Below are 22,696 nucleotides of genomic sequence, written 5' to 3' on the forward strand. Positions count from 1 at the left end.
AGGAAACTGTCTTGTTTGAATTACAGTGGTACCTCGGGTTAAGAACTAAATTCGTTCTGGAGGTCCGTTCTTAACCTGAAACTGTTCTTAACCTGAAGCACCACTTTATTTAGCTAATGCTGCCGTGCCACCGGAGCATGATTTCTGTTCTCATCCTGAAGCAAAGTTTTTAACCTGAGGTAATATTTCTGGGTTAGCGGAGTCTGTAACCTGAAGCATATGTAACCTGAAGCGTATGTAACCCGAGGTACCACTGTAATTGCATGCAAGCCATTCTTGGAGCCTTTTGGCCTAAGGAGTAAGAGTAAATATACTCTTAACGAACATTCTTGGGGATGGCCCAGTCACATATTTCTAATAGGAGACAGGATTGAGTATTTGTTGTTTATGCTTATACAGTAGTACCTCGGGTTAAGTACTTAATTCGTTCTGGAGGTCCGTTCTTACCATGAAACTGTTCTTAACCTGAAGCACCACTTTAGCTAATGGGGCCTTCCACTGCTGCCGTGCTGCCGCCACACGATTTCTGTTCTCATCCTGAAGCAAAGTTCTTAACCCGAGGTACTATTTCTGGGTGAGCGGAGTCTGTAGCCTGAAGCATCTGTAACCTGAAGCATATGTAACCTGAGGTACCACTGTATAGCACATCTTCCAAATGCCCAACACTGAGCAAATCCTTCCCATGTACTCTGTGCACCCGGAGGCGGGGCTAGCCACTTGTGGGGGCTGGGCTAGCATCCCAGGGGGCCGATGTCAACCCCCCCCCCGATGACACCTGGGGCAGACCGCACCAACCGCACCCCCTTCCTCCGCCAATGAGTCTGTGACAACCCACAGTGCGTCTGCCATAGCAACTGTGTCCATGGCAGTCTTGTGTTAACAGGGGACGCGGGTGGCGCTGTGGGTTAAACCACAGAGCCTAGGACTTGCCGATCGCATGGTCGGCGGTTCGAATCCCCGCGGCGGGGTGCGCTCCCGTTGCTCGGTCCCAGCACCTGCCAACCTAGCAGTTCGAAAGCACCCCTAAGTGCAAGTAGATAAATAGGCGGGAAGGTAAACGGCGTTTCCATGTGCGGCTCTGGCTCGCCAGAGTAGCTTCGTCACGCTGGCCACGTGACCCGGAAGTGTCTGCGGACAGCGCTGGCTCCCGGCCTATAGAGTGAGATGAGCGCACAACCCTAGAGTCTGGCAAGACTGGCCCGTACGGGCAGGGGTACCTTTACCTTTACCTTTAATGCTTTGCCACCTCAGCCATGATGTCCACCCCGCTTCTCCTGGCTGTGTTCATAAATGTAGCTGGGTGGCTGGGAAGGCTTGTGCGGTTTCCCATGTGAAAACCATACCAGTTTTTATTATGGCATGTGTCCATGTAAACATGTAAGCTGCTTTACAGAGAACCAGACAGCTGCCTCAGGTGGACCATTGCTTTGAATCATTGAATCATAGAGTTGGGAAGGAGGAGCCCGAGTCCAACTGCCTGCAATGCAGGAATCTTTTACCCAACGTGGGGCTCAAACCCACAACCCTGAGATTAGGAGCATCAGGCTCCACCGACTGAGCTATAAGAAGCTTCAGGCAGAAGCTCTGCACAGCCTGTCCGGAATGGAATTGGAGGTACTGATTTTGGTGAAACGTGTGAGCTTTCTATAACATCATCATCATCATCATCATCATCATCATCATCATCATCATCATTATTCTTATTCAGCTCTCTATATTGGACAAACAGGCCAAATCCTATGCCGAAAGATAAATGGACATAAATCTGACCTCAGGAATCATAAGACAGAGAAGCCAGCAGGAGAACACTTCAATCTCCCAGGACATTCAATACAGGATCTCAAAGCAGCTGTCTTATTTCAAAAGAATTTCAGAAATAGACTTGAAAGAGAAGTTGCTGAATTACAACTTATTACTAAACTGAAAACTATGGAGAGACTTGATCTGAATAGAGATATTGGATTCTTGTCTCGTTACACATGCTAAAGCTATTTTTGGTCATCTGCATACTATACCTTGCTTTTTCCTGTAGGACTAATTGAAGTCGTTAACAGTCGTCTACAGGTTTACCATACCCATTGAGTCAACCACCCATCTCCTACTACCCTTCTGGGGGGGAAACCCACCCCACCCTCCCACTATATATAAGGGTCTGGTGACTTCTGTTTCAGTGTATCTGAAGAAGCTAAGGTGCTACTGGACATTTTTAATTTTTTTTTTATGTAATTCAATTTATTATTAGTAGTAGTAGTATACCACCCTTTATCCATAGATCCCAGCTTGAGTATATGAGCAACCAGGTTGCCCATTTACATCATGTACAGCTGGGTAAGAAAAATCTCAGGAGTGACTCTAGGGACTCAAGCAGAACTTGAGAGGAAAAATTCCCGTTTCCTCAGGGAGGGCAAGCCCTTTTTTAACATAAGAGTGACCCCTAGTGGCACACCCTAAGAAGTACCCTGTGTTTTCTTTCTCTATTTACTGCCCATCAGCACAATGCATCAACTATTCAGAGTAAAGCTTCTCTCTCTCTCTCTCTCTCTCTCTCTCTCTCTCTCTCTCTCTCTCTCTCTCCCTCCCTCCCTTTACCTGGGACTAAGCACCACAGAATTCAACAAGACTTACTTCCAAATAGGGGATATGGGGGAAATTCGATTCAGTTCACAGTTAAAGGCAAACTTATCAAATTTGCACTTTCCAAAAACAATTTCCTTTGAAATTGGCACTTTGCTTGACTGGAGAGCTGTGTTTCCAAATTTTGCAATGTGTGCAAAAATGCACACATTGGGGTAAAGTGTGGATATAAATGCATTACGGTATATTAGCAGGCATGGCTTGCAAAAATGTATTTGTCAAAATACAAAAATGTGCTTATTTGAAGAAATGCACACAAATTGTAAAAAAGGTGTTTTTCCTTCTTAATGCAGATTGCTGCAGAAATGTGGAAAAATGAACTTAAGACTGGAGAAATGAGAGAACCACAGACTGACAGATTCATCTATCCCTGCTTCTGAGCAGACCTGGTTTGGATTTCACTGTTAAGTTTCCTTAATTTACTTGCTCTCACTCTGCTCTTCCTATTCCTCCTCATTATTAAAGTACTGTCCTACTCATGTGAAAATACTTCATGTGAAATACTCATCTCTGATAATAGCACCAGGGTGACTTGCCCAAGAGAACAAGAAAATAAGATGCAGAAGAATTATACTGTCAATGAGAAATGCCTTTACTGTAGTTCCAGAAATGTCTATAGCCACAAAGTTGACTGATATTGTGGCGGTGAGATGGACACATAGGTAAAGGTAAAGGTACCCCTGCCCGTACGGGCTAGTCTTGACAGACTCCAGGGGCCAGCGCTGTCCGGAGACACTTCCGGGTCATGTGGCCAGCGTGACAAGCTGCATCTGGCGAGCCAGAGCCGCACACGGAAACGCCGTTTACCTTCCCGCTAGTAAGCGGTCCCTATTTATCTACTTGCACCCAGGGGTGCTTTCGAACTACTAGGTTGGCAGGCGCTGGGACTGAACAACAGGAGCGCACCCCGCCGCGGGGATTTGAACCGCCGACCTTTCGATCGGCAAGCCCTAGGCGCTGAGGCTTTTACCCACAGCGCCACCCGCGTCCCCGAGATGGACACATAGTGGGGGGCAAAAGAAGACAGTCCGAGACAGCAAAAATGTAAAGCAGGGATGTGGAACTTGTGCGCCCACTGGACTTCCCCAGGCTTCCCACCCCTGTTCTGGACAGTAAAGGGTTACCAAGTAGTGGAATGACTCCATCACCCAAGCTTGCCATAGTTGTCCTTTAAAGGATGGCCAAGGCTTCCTGTAGGGCTGGGAATTTGCCTGGGCAATAGCAGCCTTTGTTGCCTCTTGAATTGTTTTCCAGTTCTGCCCCCAGGGCGATACACCGCCTTACACATTAAACTGATTCAGAGGTTGTTCCTTCCCATAAATGAAATTACATTGCATGCCTAGAAAAGAAGGCAGCCTAAAAAGGTTATTATAGGCATGACTGTGTGCAGCACTGTTCTCATGAGCAGGAAGTGATATGGGAACAGGTATGTAGTAAAGATACACCTTGAGCTGGTTATTCATGTAGAATCTTCTTTAGGAACAAAATAAAAGCTGCTTTATAAAGCCATTCCGCTGGTCCGCCCAGCTGCATTGTCTATTCTGACAGGCAGAAGCTCTCCTAGATCTCAGGCGAAGGTGATCCCATCCTTTAAAGCCGGATCTCAAACCTGGGATGTTCCGAATGCAAAGCAGGCGCTTAATCCCTGAGCTATGGCTCTTCTCCTCCAGGCAAAGATCATGGAACAAGGATGCTCTTTGCCAGGTTGTACCAGTGCACCTGGCACTGTGATACTGCATCCACCAGCTTGAGGAAGAGCTTAAAGGCAGAGAAGTCAACTGAACCATTTGTTGGAATCCATCTGTCTCAAGAGACAATAGAGTGCGCCTCCAGGGGTAGTCAAACCGCTGTCCTAGCAGCACTGAAGTGACCAAGCCTGGGAAGTGTGTATGGAGGTCCTGGGCTGCCCAGATAACAAGACCACCACCCCTCAGCCTCACTGATGTGGTCTAAAGCAGCCTTTCTCAACCTGTGGGTCCCCAGATGTTGTTGGACTACAACTCCCATCACCCCTAGCAAAGCCAGAGCTCAGGGATGATGGGAGCTGTAGTCCAACAACATCTGGGGACCCACAAGTTGAGAACCACAGAAAGGAAAGCAGAGCAATACACTTGGCACCAGCTTGGCTGAAGCAACTTCTGGGAGGTGGCGGACAAGGTGCCACCCAACCATCTTAGGGAACCGACTCTGGATTTGTGTAGGGTTTACTCCTTAGCCTTTTCTTCTCCTGGAGATCTCCCACAAGGCAGCAGAGGTTTAGGAACTATCTTCCCAGGCTGAGTCTAATCTGCTCCTTAGTTCCCTCTACAGCACATGAAGAAACCGCCTCCTTGACCGTTGACTCACTTGACTATTGGTCTTGTCCACTCTATCTGCTGGTGTCCGTCTTTGTTTGCAGGGGAAGTCCCTAACTTACAATGGGTTTGAGACCCACTGGCTACCCTTACCTGCTTTAGCCGACCAGTCAAATCCGTTCCCAGGCTGTGGATGCTGTTACATTTGACACCTGCTAGGAGCTACAGGTGAGAGCTGAGAGCACGGTGAGGACCAATGGTGGCCAAACTACCCCTGGAGCATGACGTGTCCCCCACCAGAGCTACTACCCCTCACCTAACATCCCATGAACCCGTCAGCTGAACCACAACTCCCACATCACAATGCCTACCCAGGGCTCTGAACACACTGCATCCCCATAGGTGCTTCCTGGTACTGAGGCGGAATATTTTAACTGAGAAATAAAGGACCTTGCTTGAACTTCCCTCAATCGGTGGGGGGGGGGGGGGGCAGAAAAGAGGCAGCACGGTGCTTCCTGCACTCACAAGTACACACAGGTCTGTGATTAGGAGCAAGAGCAGCGCTATTTAAAAGGTTTTATAGGCTTGGATGGGAGACGGCTGCCTTCATCTGCCGCTGAGAACCTGCACGTCATCTTGGTGAGCCCAAGAGTGTCAATGGCCCTTTTGTCCCACTTCATACCACCAGAGCATAAATGAGAAAGAAATAGTCTGTGACCAGAACACTGAGAAGACTGTACCTGCTTTGTAAAAGGACTTTTCTTCCCATAAAGTTGAATTTTGCTTGAAGAACCAACCGGCACCAGCCTCATAAAGCTGCCCAACTGGCGTAAAGACAACGGCCAGATAGGCCATACTTTTCTCCATCAATTGCTGAGTGAGTTCCAACCACTCTGCCCTCACTTTGTAGGTTCGCAGTAGGGAGCTGCTACCCGACAGATCGGATGGATCTGGATCAGGGCTTGTGGCCATCCATGGACTGGCTGGACTCTAACTCCCATCAACAAGCATGGCCAAGGGGTTAGGGATGATGGGAGTTGTAGTCCAAGCCAACCCTAGAGGCTCTCCAGCCACCCGACCCAGAGACACACCACAGAAAATTCCTTATCAAAGCAAATTTCAAGGCGGACTAAAGATCAGCAGCTAATATGCATTGCTTTGGGAGAGGCCCATCAATGGCTACTAGCCATGTCCAGAATCACTGGGACTTGGAATATTTGCTGCTATGGATTGCAAAGGGTTGAGACCTCCATGCCCTGCTTGTGAACTCTTCGTAGGACATCTGGTTGGCCACTGCTGGAGACAAATACTGAACTGGAGGAACCTTTGATTTGACACAGTAGGGCTCTCCCTCCCTCTCCCTTCTGCTTCACAGGGATTACAGGAGGGAATGAGAGGAAAGGCGATGCTTGCTTCCAGCAGACATCCATTTGGTGAACAAGACCCACATGTCAGTAAGAACCAGGCATTTATTACAAGACAAAGCACTTTTATTTACTGAACTGTAAACACCAAGATATTAAGCCAAGGCCACAGCTTCAGGGGCTAATCCAGCCTCCAACTCATGAACATAATATTTACTGGCTGCATGCAAGAGCCTACATGCGGAGTAATACAGAGAAGCGAAAAACAAGCAAACATTTAACACTCCGGAGAGTACAGATCCCAATACTATATATTTGGCCCCGGAAATCCCTCTTCCTTGAAATGCAGTTGATTCAAAAGGGAGTCAATTCTTTTTAACAGCAAAATAGCTTGCACCCTCCCCCCCATTGCCTGCCCCATCTCCCCCCACAGGGCCATCTAATGCCAGCAGCCATGTGGGAGCAGGCAGGCAAGCAAAGGAGACCTTGGTCCTGCTCCAACTGGGGGTGTCATCACTCCAGTTAACAGAGTGAACTTCCTCCCCAATTGTTTTAATCACATTTAAACTGTCCCTGCTTTTTTAAAAAAATTGTAAGCCACCTTGGTGTTTTGTTTTGTTTTGTCCAGAAAGGCAGGTACAAATTTATTAAATAAAGACATCAGCTACCATGTGGGAAGGATCCCAAAGGCTTGTATGTTATTCAATACTGTTTCACTGTGATTTTATCAATGTACTTCAATGTTACGTGTAAGCTGCCTAGGAAGAATTTGTATCCTTAAAAATTGAATATTCAAATAAATAAATAAATAGGTAAATAAATAGTATCCTCAAGAAAAGAGCTCCAACAATGGCACAGTCCTGAGGTAATCAATAATTAGATGGCCAGAAGTCTATCCAGTATGCCCTTCATAAGTGCATTACTTAAGTCTACCCTGAAGCCTGATTAAGGTAGCAAAAGGACACCTTGGAAACAATCACTATACATAGTTAAAAACATTCCTTCCCTTTCACACTAGAATGCCGCCAAAGTTCCTTTAGCATTTGTTTACTCTCCCCTCTAGAGGAAAACTAGCTTTTTCCACAGTGCATTAGAGTCAACTGAACAGCACTAACGTGCACTGGCATACATTTGTGCAATTGTTTCATGTTACTCTACGATATCACAGAGAGCTAGGACACATGCTTTATGAGACATCATATTTTGTTTTAAAACTTTGTGCAGCCATCTGGGAAGAGGTGCCCGACACATCCCATGCCCTACTGATTAAGAAGATCATCCATCTGCATGAAACAGGATGATAAAAAACTGCTTCAGGGAAAACATTTCCCCCCACCCGACCACAACGTGTTCTGAGCACTGCTCACTGCTCAGAGAGACATTGTTCCAAGGCAGCCATGCCATACAGGCTGGCCATTTCCAAACCCCGGTGCTGTTGGATCATCTCCAAACACGGCTGGCTAGCTCGGGCCAGCTCCACCAGGATGCCTTGGAAAGCACGGACAACTTCCAAGTCTACGGACGACGGTGCCACGCGGCCCAGCAAGGCCAGCAGCTCCTGAAGCCAGCCGGAGCGCAGGACGTCCTGCGGCAGCCACAGGAAGAGGGGCACGCAGCTAGCGAAAGCCTGCATGCCCAGAAACCACAACTCACGGATGGCTGGCCAGGCCGCCTTATAGGTTGGAGAAACGCTCATGGTCACCTTCTCCCCGTCGAGGTCAGTCTGGGCCACGTGGGCTTCTGCCAGGAAGCGGATGGCAGCATCAAAGAAGCCCTCAGATTCTGGAGTCCCCTGCAGACCTGAGTGAAAAAGAAAGGAGGAGAAAGGGAGGAGAAAAAAAGAGAGAGAGAGAGAGGTAATGCGGACATTCACCAACAACATGTGCTTCCTTCCAAGGTCTGGGAAGGTACAGGAAGCAGTGATGGTCACTGACTTGGATGGCTTCAGAAGAGGATTAGGCAAATTCATGGAGGAGAGTGCTATCAATGGATACCAGCCAGGATGGCTATACTCTGCCTCTACAGCTGGAGGCAGAAATGGTTCTGAATACCAGCTGATGGAAGCCGCAGGAAGGGAGAGGGCTCTTGTGCTGGAATTCTGCTTGCTGGTTTCCCACAGGTGCCTGGTTGGCCTCTGTGTGGCTTGGATGCTGGACTACTGGCCAGATCCATCAGTCTCTTCTTAGGTTCTTATGGCATTGCCTTCCTACTACTTCCTCAGGCTGAAACCCCTCTAGGAATATTTTAACTTGAGCCAGGCCTGTACAAAGAAGAGACCTGAGTCGTCGTCCCCCCCATGACCCCTTCCTTCATCAGTTTTCAAAACTGTTTCCTGAATAGGCCAAGAAGTGGTACACACCCCCCCTTTTCAGGTGACACTAATCAGAACTGATCGCAGGAGTACATTCAGTGTCACAACAGGGTTCACCATTGTAAGATGCAGTCCCAGCCTTTTGCCTGGGAGGCCTGGGGCCAGACTCAGCCATGACTCTCACTGGCTGACCTCAGGACAAGCCAGTGGTGCCGGGTATATGAGGGGGGGGGGCTTCAGCTCCCCCAATATTGAGGGGGCCGTCACCCCCTGACACTGCTGCGCACCCTCTGCGCACCTCAGCCTCTGCCCAGCAGCCAGGCCGGGGGTGGGATGAGCAGGCACAGAGATAGCCCTCCACATGTCCCGCCCCCACCCAGTACCCGCCGGGCGGCATCGCCCCTGGGACAAGCTGCTCTTTTCCAGCTTAATTTACCTCACAGTGCTGCTGCAAGGACAGAATGGGCTAGCACCTCCATGTGCATTACGCCTAGTTTTTCGGAGGAGGGAAAGACACAAGCTTAATACTTAAAATAAGTACATTTTAATTAGCCCAACTGGGATGGCTGTGTGGGCTTTGGGCCACTTGCTGTGCTGAGTGATCAGCAGCTTATTCTGAGGGAACTGCCTCTGTGAGGCTTCTCTTGCTTGCACCCTCTCATCCCAGCTCTTTTCCTTCTCATTTGACTCCCCATATAATTAGAGCGCACTGTTTGTCAATTCCCAACTCGGGAGGGTAGTGGAGGAGGAAAGAGAGAGTCTCATGTTGGGCAACTCAAGAAAGAAAACGATACTATACGGAGTTGCCATGGAGATGGATGGTAATGAACCACTTGTCTGCCCACACAGGCCTAGCTTTCACTGAGCTAATAAACCTGTGCCTGGGCTGTACCACTTCAGGCTACTGCGGGGGTGCTCGCATGCTGTTCTAGGCAAAAACAAAAAACCCAAAATAATCCCCACACAGTGAAAAACTAGTGCATCAGGGAGGGGGTTTGGCTAGAACCCTTCTCTTATGATGTGCTGGTTTCCTACATGAAAGGGCTTTGGCCTTTTGTTTTGTAAGGACAGCATTCAGGTCATGTGGGCACACACCTGGACTCTGAAGAGGTACAGCCTAGCAACAGATTTGCCGCTGAAGAAAAACTAGGGCATGGTTACATTTTGTTGACTTCCTACTCAGTTTTGGCAGTGGAAGCTGACAGCGCTATTTCTTGCCTGGGTAAGCAAACAGCCTCTTGGACATCATGAGTCCCAGTGTTGCCACATTGGCTGTCAGGCCGAGATGTTCTCTCTGTGGCAGCAGAGAAGGAAGGGACTTCAGCAATGTGTCCATCAAGGTCGCAAAGCAATCTTCTCGGCTGCAGGTGAGAGAGAGAGAAAGCAAAACACAAGATGCTTTCTGAGTTAATCATATCTGCAGTCCACCCTTCACCCACAGTACTCAAGGTTATGTGCATAAACTTCTCTATTTTTGTTCCCACACCAGCTTGAGGGGTTGGCTAGGACCCTTTGAGCTTCATAATTTAGTGGGGATTTAAACCCTGGGTGAAGAATTAAACCATGATTTCCTCAGTCATGTGTGAATTCATTTGTTACATTTTTAGGTGTACATCTCTTACTAAAGAAATTCATTGAGCGAGCACTTGATGAATATTTAAAGTATTATATTTCATGCTCTTCATTTTGTATTACAAAAATTATTATACATATTAAAATTATAACATATTTTTTAAAAATATGTGAATAAGAAGTCTGCATTTGGAAACAGAGGTTTGCCTCTGTAACATGTTAAGGTGTCGTTAACTCACTTGCATTCCTCCTCTACCCATTACCTGATTAAATCTGGAGCAGTCACAACCAAATTAAGGAAAATTTCACAACACGTCTGAAGGCTGGTTTCCACAGTAGTCGATGTAGTCAGGGTATCTGTATTTGAAACAAATATCTCCCACCGGTACAAGAAATATTGGCACAGGAGTACTGGCGCGCCCTCTGAAATGAGGATTCCACGGGGTCGATCCTCTGCAGTCAAGTGGCTTAAGCCAGGTAAGAGGAATCTGAAAGGGGACATGGAAATGTTGGAACGAAGTTAAAGGCAGAGGGTTTTCCCCATTTATTTAAAACATTTATATACCCAAGCTCTTAAGACAAAAAAGTCCCTCGAGCAGCTTACAAAAACCACTAACTAGATAGTCCATGGCCTCAAGCTTCTGACAGCAAAGTTTAACAAGGAAGTTGTTACGACCATGGTGAAATTAAAATGCATTTCAACCTGGAATATGGATTTTCTATAGTAAAAAACCCAAGCCAGTTACAAAAGATTTGCTACTGAAGAGCTCAACAGTCAGCCCAATGCCATACCCTAGCACTGGCTACTGCTGAATATATTCAAAAAAAGGCTCAGCAATTTTTGCACAAAGTAATGAGACCCTGCTGCACCTTCTGCCAATCTGACCAATAATGGGGTCCCTCTCATTATATTTGAGAAAACATGACTAGGGGTGGGAAATTAAATATCAAAGTAAGATCTGAAATGTTCAAATGTTCAGACTGCTTATTATAATGGGGTCTGGGCATTTTGTCTTGTTTATCCCATAAAGTTTGTTTCTTGAAAGCATTTGTACCCAATCTTTCCTAAGTCTTTCTTTTCTTTTCTGGGCAGCCCACAATGATTAACACATAATAACAGACCGCAGGAGGACAGGTTTATAAAGTTAGCCTTAGATACCCCTGGCTCCTTTCTTACACTAGTCAAAGTCCTGATTTTTTTTTTCTTTTTAAGGAGGAAATTATGTAAGTCCTAACAGAATGAAGGGAGAGGTAGTTGCACAGAACTGGGACAACTACCAGAGGCACCGCTCCATACCCCTGCCTCACCACCTAAGCAGATGGCAGGTAGGTGTACTGTAGCTCGCGACACTGCAGCAGCTAGGCAGTATTACACTACACATTATAGCCTTATTGTAAAATGCAGGAGAGCAGACCGGCTCCAAACAATTCAAACAGAAGAGTATAGCCATACAAGGGAGCTCAGGAACCTGGTTAAAGGTTGTAGGTCGCCCAGGATGGAGGCCAATTTTGGAGGAGGGGACTGGGTATGCAGTGACTGTTGGGAATCACACATACTCCAGCAAGACCTGTTTTAACAGTCTGGGAACATGACAAGGCTGCACATGGTTGGGTCTTCTCTCCCCTCCTTTGATGCTAATTGGTAGGGACTCTGTGCCCAATCCTTAACAGAGCCAGGACAACATCCTACCTTTGGTTCTCAAGTGACACAGCTGACCGCATCTGAAGGGCTGGTTTCAACTCAAGAAGCTTATTGGTGGTCTGGCCTTCCCACAGCTTTTATTACTGGTCCCACTAGAGTGGAAGTTGGTGATCATTGGGACTGATAGGATAGAAGGGAGGATAATCAACAGCAGGCGAGGCCAGAGCCAACTAATTCCAGGTTTGCCCCCTGCTGAAGTATATATGGTGTGACAGCACTGAGGCTAAGAAGGAGGAAGCCGACAACCAGTGCTGTTAAGTAAGAAGGCAGGCAGGCAGGACTGGCTATGGGGCAGGCTGAAGTTGGTGGGGCAGTGCCCCATTTGCCTTAATGAACCAGCCTTTGTTGCTTAAAAGATGGGAACAAAGGAACTTGATGGAACTTTGCATATTTAAAATCAAGGTGGATTTGCATCCTGGAAGCTGTTCCTACATGGCTCCTGATCCTACATATCCAACAAAACCAACCTCAGAGCTGAGAGACTGGTGAAAAGAGGAAGAAAGAAAAGAAAAGAAAAGAAAAGAAAAGAAAAGAAAAGAAAAGAAAAGAAAAGAAAAGAAAAGAAAAGAAAAGAAAAGAAAAGAAAAGAAAAGCAAGCAGAGAGAGTGAACTCAAAGTAAACTGAATCACAGGAGTCAATATTGATGGGTTGATTTTTCCAGACCCAAGCTTGTAATGCCATTCCACATCAGGAAGGTTGCAAAGAGTTCTCCAGGGAACACAGATGACTCACTTGGGAACCTTTGTGCTATAGTCAGGCGCCCACGAACAAATGCTGCTCCCACATGGTCTTGGGATTAGAAACCATCAGTAAGAGCTGTTGCATAAGCCTTTCTAGTGCTCATCATGCCATTGCTGATGGGTGGCCAGAAGCTGCCTTAGATAGACAAGAAGGCTTGGCAAGTAAGCAGCTTACCCTCAACAGCATCCTGGTCCAGGGTAGAGGGGAAGGGGGCAGCACTACTGAAGGAATCCTGTTAACTGCTAAGTTTTATACACGCTAATTGCAACAACAATAAATCTACTGCTATCAAATACTTGGGCTTCCAATTAGCATCACTTCTGTCTTGCCTGGAATTCAGCCTCAGTTTCCCTGCCTGTATCCAACTGATCACAGCCACTGCTGTTGCTCTTGGTTGCCTAGCTAAAATATGCAGCACTGGGAGTCATCAACACTCTCCCCCACAGTTTCATGTAAATGTTTAAAAAAGAGCCCTGGTGGCAATATAAGACCCCTGTAAAAACTCTACACCTCTTATCTCCGGAGGAGAGTAAGCTGCCACCCCAAGATGGAATCTAGTCCAAGTCATTTCCACACTGATAACTAAGATGACAAAAGAAAAGCTTCATATTATGCTTTAGTTGAGATTCTTGCATTGCAGGCGGTTGGACCAGATGACTCTTAGGGTTCCTTCCAAGTCTACAATTCTATTCTGTGAAGAACGTTTCCAAAAATGTAGCAGCGCAGAATTTTATCAGTGTATCAGCGAGGCAGAGGTTTGCCTAAGGCCCCTCAAGGACTTTAATGTCCAAGCTGAAACTCCAGCCAGAATGTTCCTGATCCTCAGCTCATCATTAGAAGTGTTTAAGCAGAATAAACCTAAAGTGGTTCTGATTCCCAAACTGGAATCTAGAAAGCATAAAGCAGCAAAACAACATATTTCAACACCCAACGCTGTAATTTACCTTATAGCATCTCCTTGCCAAACAGGAGGCTGGATGCTGCTTTGCCCAGCCTGCTCTGCCTCCTGCTGCAAACTACTTCTGACTCTCTTCTCCTCCTCAAACCGCATCTTGGCATAGTAGATGAGGAAAGGCAGAAGGTCACAGATCTCTTGCTTGAGGGAAGATGTCTCTTCAGCCAACCAGGCCCCAAGGATTCGAACGGAGGCAAAGATGAAAGGGTCGTCCAGCTTCTTTCGCCCTACCTGTGGGACAGAGAAAGCAGTCACAAACATGTTGTAAATCAGTGAGGCTGGGATGAGTGACATTGTGAGCCAGACAAAGGAAAGTGAGCATGTACCATCTGTTAAATCCAAGCTGATAAGCCGCAGAGCCTGCAGGACCACAAGCACTTCAGCTACTTGGCCAAAACAGCAATCTGGGGAAGCAGTAGATTCTTTCCACCTTTTCTACCATCCTTGATGGATTTCAAAGGCCTTGATTAGCTCCCAGTTCAGTCTCCCCTACATAAACAAAAGTTAAGGCAGCCCCCGTTTCAGAGCTCTTTGCCCTGCTGTGTTATTCAGAACTTCTACATTTTCATTTAGTCCAGAGACGCCATTTCTATCTCCCCCTTTCCTCCTTGTCCTGTACTATGGTTCATTTCCCTCAATACTAGTTTGGGCTTCCAACCCACCAGAATTGCCTCACTTGGACACCAGATGACTCTTACCAACCTGGCACAGTTGACAGCCTCGGACCCTCATAAAGGTAAGACTGTTAACTGCTTCCTGAACTCCTGAGGGAGGCAGCCTTATAAGATTGGAAGATTTTGGGAGTCTTACTATACCTGTCTCAAGTAGTGTATGACAGCCCCGAAGGCTTCCTCCAGGATCCCCACCAGCTGCACTTTCTGCGTCTCCAGCAGCAAAGAACCTTTCTCTTTTGTGCACTCCATAATTGCCGTCTCCATCAGAACGTAGCAAGCAGCCATCAGCTCCTGCTTCTTGTCCACCTCTGCCAGATCCAGCTCCTCCAGAGTCAGGCGGACTTCGACACATGCCAGGTTGGACAGCAAGGCAAAGAACTTGCTGCCAGCACCCCCTCCTTGGATCCACTCTGAGCCACAGGCTTGTGACAGGCAGGCTGCCAGCTTCAAGGCAGGGTCCCGCTGGGAAGTGCTCAGCTTGCTGGTCAGGATGCTAGCCAGGCCTCGGTAGAGGGGCAGGAGGCATTCGGTGTTGGGCGAGAGAAGGGGAGGGATGAAGCGGGGCAGCACTTCACACAGCTGGAATTTGGTCATGTCTTCAGCCTTCTGGAATTCTAGACTAAGTACGTTCAGCACCCCCATGAGGTCAACAGTGGCTCTCTGCCAGCACTTTGCTTCGGCTGCGATCAGAAGCCCCACAAGCAGCTTAAAGGCCTGATCAAAGCCATAGCCATGCTTCACATAAGCCCTGCACAGTGCTGGGACAGTGCCCCTGTTCACCAACTCTCTGGGACCCTTTGGAGTGGCCATGATAGCCCTGAGGCACTGATAAGCATCATCAATCATGGCATTGCAGGAAGCATCTCCTGGCTTGCAAGTTGAAATCACATCATTGAAAACCGGGATTTTGTTAAGGACCTGGGGATGCCGAGCTAAATCTGGATCGGTGCAGAAGCAGGCCAACAGGGTGAGGCCCAGGGCTTGGAATGTGTGCTGTGTGCAGCCCTCAGGGGCATCCTTAGACGTCAGAAGCCTGTTTGGGAATGTGAAACCAACTGCGTCAAAGATCCTCCGGCGGGTTTTGGAATTGATTTCTCCAGCTTTTGCTGCTTTGGTCACCTGAAGGATAAAATCAGGAGGCATCAGAAGCGTGCAGTTGTGTGACATGGCTTGACTGAGCTAGCAGTTTCCCTTCCTCAGCTATAATTGCTTACTAGGCCTCTCCCTCCCTAAGTTCCTCTTGCATGCCACAGACATGGAAGGCTTTGCTCTTTCCTTGTTACAAGGATCTGTGTCCATCTTTAGTCTACAGGACAAGAGTGGATGCTATTATCTAGCCCAAGTCCTTATCTTAAGCAATTATTAGTAATTATGACTGTCATTTTACAGGTAGAAAACTACTGATCACCCACCCAGTTAGCCAGCTACCATGAATAGCTGGATTCAAAAAGCTTATCTTCATTCCCAAATTTGCTTCCAAAGCAGTCTATTCCTGCCAGTGCAAGGCCATATTCTTACCAGAAGCAGAGCAGCAAACTGTTCGCTATCGTTGCTTGCATCTCTAAGCACATTGAGGCATCTCTCCAGTGTAGGATTCTTGCTGCTCTCACCATCATCAGGGACAATTCCCGAATTTGAAGCCATGATATCAGCTCTGTACGTAAAGACCACCATTGTTTTCATACAACAGGATAGACAAAAGATCACCTATCACAGTGACACTGGATAGACCAAGTTCCCCTACAGCAGTGGCTGCTGGCAAAGACACATTGCTCATGCCTAGAACTAATTGGCTAACAACAGGGAAGAACCCAAAACTTACTGAGCTTTCAGGATTCCCAAGTTTTAAGGCAGCTAACGGTAGCACAGTGTAGTAGTTAAGAAAGACTGAGCTATGAAGCTTGATGCTTACTGGGATACCGCAGTAAGATCAGTAAAAGTGATGGGCAAGCTTCCTGAAAAAGCATCTTGCCTTCATGCTTTTGCAGCAATAGGCAGCTGTGGTAACGTGCACATTCTTAGCAGGCAATGATATCTAATAGGCCTAACTAGCACTCCAAATGAAGTCACTTTAGATCTGGGGTTGCCAGCATGACAGTGATGCATGCAGTGGAACCCTTGAGGCCATCACTTTCACATCGCATTCACAAAAAATCCAAGACCCCACCCTCTCGCACTGCAACCTTTGTCCCAAGAGAGAGTATGGGCAATTACCTTTTCCTCTTAGAAAGGTAGAGTTGAATGAAGAATTGAGACAAAGTGATGCTCTTTCACCTCTATATGATTCTTAAGGTTCAGAACAGCACCTGGCCAGGTGAACAGAAAGCAGAGTGATGAAAATTGGGGGGGGGCAGAGTCAAGGGAAGAAGGGGGAGTGCTGCAGGAGTCAGGTGGGGTGGGGATATAGAGCAGGCACCTGTTTGTGTGGTGCTTGCAAGCACCAGATCTGTGGTTTCTACTGTGCCAATGCAAACTTTAACTTGATGGTGGTTGGGGGGACTCTGAGCAAAGCAATGCAAATTCAAGATACGTTGCAGTTTTGCTTGATTTGACTTTACCCACACCCTATGTAAAAACAAATAACCTGTGTGCACACTTGCTCTCTTTTATGTAGTGACCTCCAGGGGAGGGGAGAAAGAATGCAACTAGAAGACGTGGTATCCATTCAAAATTGCAAGCATGCTGGTGGGCTCAAAAAGGTAGGCAATGTCAGCTTTAGACCATGCCCAAAATAGCGACGAGGAACCTATGGTCTGTCACATGTTGCTGGGACTCCAACACTCACCATCTTCAAGTGCCAGTAAAGGCAAACAGGGAGGACATCCATCTTTGGGTTAGGACAGTCAGCTTTCCATAGTTATCTACTCTTGCCAAGTGCCAGGGTAGATTCTCTCAGAGGTTTTTTTTAAAATGGCAATTGCTCTGAAATATTCATCTTCTCTCTCATGCGCGTGTAGGTTTAAGAAGGCAGTTTAAAAACCCTAAAGTACTCAAAAAGCAAGGCTGTGGTATTTGGAAAGAGACACCAGAAACTCTAACTGTAAACAGATGAGTAACTGATTGACCTAAGAGGTGAATTTAAATGCCTAGAAATTTAGAATTCAGTTTAATGATACATTTTCTTGGGAAATCTGTAGAGAGGTTTCAGCTTCTACAACTTTGGACACCATATTAAACTGTTGTATAGAAAGGGGTGTTCTAATAGACCCTGCTTTAAAGTGGTTTCAAAACAAGGTAATGACTCAGAATTTTTATAGGGCTGATTTTGTATAGGGCTGAAGTATCTATTGTCGACTGAAGAGTAGCTCCCTGCAAGGATTAATGAAAGGCAATTTCTGTGTTGCTAGGAAATGTGTGCACTTTAATTTTTAACCTCTATAAAAAATGTTATGCTCTTTATTTGTTAGTACTGCTATGGAAGGGGTGCTGGTTGTATCATTGCTAATAATTGATTGCATTGGAAATGTTTATCCAAGCTGGTTCTGGCTGATATAGTTCAGCTCACTGATGTTAACTGATACATGTGTTTGATCATTTATTTTATAATTAGTTTAGAATGTTATAATATCCATATCATCAAAAGTGATCTATTTATTCGGATTGGCATATTCTCTTTTGAAGTGAGTTAGCATTTAGACTGTTATAGTAATGATGCATTGTTCTGTGTTTTTTGCTGTCACATTGGGAGCTGCTTTGGGCAAATGTGTGCAGAAGCAGCATACACAATGGAATAATAAATAAAGTACAGGGCTGGGATGTTTCCCAAATGTTGAAGCTGGAATCTTTACAGAACAGTTTCTTGAAGAAATTGTTGGCTCTGCCCTACTACTCCTAATTCATTCAGAAATACAACTTTCTTCAATCTCATCCAGTAACCATAATGCTATAATTTATTGCTCTAATTATAGACAATTCTTCAGATAGATTTAACAGGCTTTTAGTGTTGGCAGCTTCAGCTCTCTGGAACCAATGACCAGCTGAAATCACACAGATGAAGTCATACAGATGCCTAGCATGGGGCTGTGTAGGTGCCTTCTGAAGACATTTTTGTTTAGGAAGGCTTTCCCAGTCATTTATGAAAGATAAATTTTATACCTGGTAAAAGGTTTCTGTTGTTTTTTAAGTTTATGCTTCTGTGTTTCATTCTGTTTTTATGCTTTATGTCACAGTCTATAAATTTGTTTACTAAAAATAAAATCTGTCTAAATTGATACTGAATTGCAAGGACTGGGTTTCCAGATATCAGAAGATACTCAGATCTTAATATGTTTCTACATACACTTTGGTCACCTCAACAGAGAAGTCAATCTCATCTGATAAAATTAATGCTCTAAGGTAAAGAATGACCATGGTAGAGTAAAAAATGACCATGGTAGAGTTGCCAGTTTGGTTAAGTCTTACGTCTGCTAAACTCAGGCTCAGTGTAGATACTTTCATGCAATCACTACTTTTAATTCTGTTCTTTATGCCTGGAATCCTGTTTTAAGGATTCTAGATACTATTTTATTGGGATTACACACAAACAAAACCATCCTAGAAAACATACATTGTCTATTGCCAGATATCATCATCATTAATTACTTGCTTTCACTAGAAAGTCCAAGGCAGGGTTCCACTAATGTAAAGTGCAACATTAAAAGAGTTTATAACAATTTACTATCATAACTAGAGCAGGCCCTAGAAATATAGGGATGTGGTCAACTAAGTCCTGCTCAAAGTAGATCCAGTGAAATTAATAAACTTAAATTAGCCATTTCTATTAACTTCAGTAGGTCTGTTCTGAGTAGTAAAAGACTGAATATGACACATTTTGTTGTTGTAGTTTTTGGACAACAACAACAATAATTTATTCTAGAGAATATTTGGAGAATATTCTCAAGAATATTCTCAATTAATGAGGTTTGCACATTTAAAGCAGCTGCGTAGACACAGAATTTACAGTTTTGGGATAATATTCTCGAGAATATTCTCCGGAGAATATTCTCATCTCACATCACTATGGAAGAGGATAACTTACATTTGTTAATTTCAATGGGTCTACTCTGAGTAGGACTCTGCCAACTAGAATGTCAAAGGCCAGGGTAAAGAGCTATATTGTCAGCATTCCAAGATTTATATTGTGTCTTTTTTATGTTTGGATCTTTGCAGCAGTGAGTGCAAATAGTGCTTTCAGAGATAGCTATAAATTGTCATGGTAATGCCACGATTTGATGATAGTTTTATTATTTTACTGTATTTTCATCCCTTGTTTTTACTGTTTGTTTTTCTTGCTTTTTAAATAATTGATTCTGGCTCTCATTAAATATTTTTAGTACCTGCATTGGCAAACATGATTTACTGTTCACTCTTCAGCCTGTCTGAATTTCTGCAAAGGCCTTTGGTGATAAGCAATAAAAGTTTAATTTGGCTGACTCTCATCAGCCCTGGTCAGTCATAAAGAATGATGGAAATTTTACTCCAGCAACATCTGCAGAGCCAAAGGTACCACATCTCTACCCTGATACACACACACACAAACAAACACATGCATAAAGATTCTGCAGTAGATTATATGGCATACAAGTCAATTTTTGTAAACTCCTTTAAGTTATTTGGTTGGTCCCCCCCATCAAGTGGTTTATTTATTTTTGTTTAATAAAATTCATATATGTGGCAATAAGGCACTATATAAACCACAAAGTTACATAAAATAGACAAAGATTAGGTATTTAGACCATGAATGTTTCAAAACTACACACCACCAAAACCCCACCCAAATTTAAAACAAATTTCACGTGGGGGCAGTTTTTTGCTTGCAATCCAGATTTCCTGGTTATTTTTGAAGACTTGGCTGTACCTCGGTGAAGAAAAGAGAACAAAAAGTCTTGTGACACTTTAACATACCAACAGATTGTTTAAGTGGTAATAGTGACATCTGCTCATCAGTAACAATGTAGCACAAGACTTGGCGGTCACATTATGTCTGCCCCCAGTCCTGCTCCCTAAAAGACAGAAATGCATGCATGCGTCTTCTTGTGTGAAAAATAAATGAATTTTTCATTAGCTGCCCTGCAGACATTAACTGCAGTGGGCTACGAATGATAAAATTTACAATATTATTTTTCCCATCCCACAGATGGGGTGTGTATACATATCCTGTAAGCCAAAATACTCATTCAGGGCTGGAAGTGGGGGGTGTAAGAAGGAAAACCAATGACAAATCTGTAACATTGTCCACTGTTAGTATACCCAAATTGCAGATTAGGATGGGTGGGGCGGCAGGAAAATGGCTTACAACGATCCATTACTGTGATTCTATGATTAGACCAATATACCAAGGATTCTGAGGCAGGGACCCCTGTCCTAATAACACCGCACTCCTACTATTCTAACATCTGTGGAGATTCATTACATTTATATCCCTTCTTTTCTCCAGGGTGACATGGTTTTTCCCACCCTCCCATTTCATCCTCACAACAATCTTGTAATTAACATATTTCTATTCGCCCTTGCAGAACAAGTCCTTAGAAAGCCTAAAAATAAAAAATGTTTTAAAAAAAACAACTTGTCAAACACAGGCAGCAATAAGATCTATAAAAAGCTTGGAAAATAAGGGGACTACTTAAAAGCCACAATAGATTGGGGGGGTGGGAGAGGCAATTTCACAAATACAGTGCCACCACTGAAAAGGCATTCTCCCTGATACAGACATCAGGCTACTGGCCTGTTTGACCATAGTGACTGACCAGAATGCAGGACAGCTCTTAGCATCTGAGCAGGTTCATATAGGAGTACTTGGTCTGTCAAATGCAATCCTTATCTGGATTTATGCCCCGGAGAAATCAACAGGGCATACTTCTAGGAAGGTGTACATACATACAACTATGTGCAAGTTGAACCTTGAACCATATAAGTAACCATCTGTCTGCATTATCTGCAATTGTTTTGTGAATTACCATTGCCAATTATGTGATTATCAGCCTATCTGTACTTTCTGCATTTCATTTCTCTCCGATCACACTGTGCACAATTCCTTCCTTAAACCATGTGGATATATACCTGAATTTCAGATATGCATCTAATAAAGTAGTCTTGCATCTAATAAAGTAGACTGCAGTCCACAAACACTTACGCCATAAGTGTTAGTCTTTGCCACAAGGTGTCACAAGACTCTGCTATTTTTACTGCAACAGACTAACATGGCTAACCGTCTGGAAACGGGTAACCAACGCAACCGGTGAAAAATCGGCGAGATAAGATAAAACTACATAGCCCCTACAAGCATTCTGCTTCAGCTGAACTTTCTGGACAAAAAGCCCTCAGGAATTACAGTAACATGAAATAGCCTAGTCTCAGAGGAGCTAGCTAAAAAGCTTTCACTAGGCCAGTCGCCGAGTGGGGATTTGCACCTGGGTCCAAAAATATTTCACCACTTACCCTGGGTGCAGGTCCAAAAATATTTCACCACTTACTCTTCCAAGGTTGCTCACAACATATTAAAGCAATAAAATGTTTGCAAGCATAAAACATTTTCTGCAAACGCATCTAAAAAAATACTAAGAGCAGCCGCTGCAGAAGCAGCACCACCAGAATAAAACAGATGGATGCTGCATTCCTAACTCCGTTTACCTTAGCGACAGCCGCACAGAATTCAGTGGGACTTACCGCCAAGCAAATCCTGCTAGGATCGCAGCTCTAGGCTCGTGCAAAAGCTGACCGGAAGTCTTCCTCAGGACACCAAACGGGAGATGCGAAATGCCACTAAAGGAAGACCCTGCGCGCGTGGCGCATGCTAGAAGGCGCAGGCTATGGCAGAGGTGCATTTGCTCCCTCCTTAATAGCGCACCCACAGACACCCACCCAAACCCTCAGCCCCCGCATACGTGACGCACTTCGCTTTTGCTCACGTTAGAGACCACCCCCCCTCATCTCCACCCTCCTCATCTCCGCAAACACCGACACTCACCTTTTCCTCCAAGCAGGATCCGTCACTGGCGCAAGAAAAACACTATATTACATCCCCTTCCCTTCGTCTCACCTCCTCTCAGCCCCCGCACTCACTAGCCTCACCAGCCCACGCACGCGCTCCTTAACCAATCAACCTCCCCCTTACTACCCCTTTCGCCAATAGCGCTTCGAGTTCATAAGACGTGCCCTAAGAAGCCACCGCCTCCATGTCAGATATGGGCATTTTCCACCTCCTCCACAAACCCCCTCTCTTTAAAAAAAAACAAACCGTGGTGGTTGGGGGGCCGAAACACATTGTCCCTCGCGAAAACCTCGCAATCGTAGCAACGGCGCGCGGTCTTTTCCGTTTCCGGCCAACCCAGCCCTGATTGGCTGGCCGGCCTGGCCTGCAAGGCGTACCTTTTTGTATTTCCGGATGAGAGAGAGAGAGAGAGAGAGAGAGAGAGAGAGAGAGAGAGAGAGATGGGGGCGGGGCTAGGCAGAGTCGAGTGAGGTGCTGCT

The 22,696-nt window shown here is 45.5% G+C and overlaps 1 protein-coding gene across 4 annotated transcripts; it reads right to left on the minus strand.

Annotated features, from left to right (window-relative positions):
- Positions 1-6,898: 6,898 nt before the first annotated feature.
- NCDN (neurochondrin) lies at positions 6,899-22,585 on the minus strand. Of its 4 annotated transcripts, none has more exons than XM_028738910.2 (8): positions 22,464-22,585; positions 16,463-16,554; positions 15,767-15,902; positions 14,390-15,367; positions 13,564-13,805; positions 10,439-10,663; positions 9,822-9,964; positions 6,899-8,092 (listed from the first exon to the last, which is right to left on the minus strand). In XM_028738910.2, the coding sequence occupies exons 3-8, from the start codon at positions 15,890-15,892 to the stop codon at positions 7,656-7,658; spliced, it is 2,151 nt and encodes a 716-aa protein (XP_028594743.1). In that variant the 5' UTR covers positions 15,893-15,902; positions 16,463-16,554; positions 22,464-22,585; the 3' UTR covers positions 6,899-7,655. The 4 variants fall into 4 exon arrangements, with proteins under 4 accessions (XP_028594743.1, XP_028594742.1, XP_028594744.1 ...); XM_028738909.2 differs by lacking the exon at positions 22,464-22,585 and adding an exon at positions 22,194-22,457; XM_028738911.2 differs by lacking the exon at positions 22,464-22,585 and adding an exon at positions 21,893-22,073.
- Positions 22,586-22,696: the final 111 nt, after the last annotated feature.

Source organism: Podarcis muralis, chromosome 7, assembly GCF_964188315.1.
Source record: "Podarcis muralis chromosome 7, rPodMur119.hap1.1, whole genome shotgun sequence".
Taxonomy (NCBI): domain Eukaryota; kingdom Metazoa; phylum Chordata; class Lepidosauria; order Squamata; family Lacertidae; genus Podarcis; species Podarcis muralis.

What these genes read in the sequence shown, in the direction of transcription:
- NCDN (XM_028738910.2), bottom strand. Translation starts at nt 15,892, where the DNA reads ATGGCTTCAAATTCGGGAATTGTCCCTGATGATGGTGAGAGCAGCAAG. An exon ending in TCATACACTACTTGAGACAG is followed by an intron (nt 13,806 to 14,389) that starts GTATAGTAAGAC and finishes TCTGTCCCACAG; the next exon opens with GTAGGGCGAAAGAAGCTGGA. An exon ending in TGGCAAGGAGATGCTATAAG is followed by an intron (nt 10,664 to 13,563) that starts GTAAATTACAGC and finishes GTCCCCTTTCAG; the next exon opens with ATTCCTCTTACCTGGCTTAA.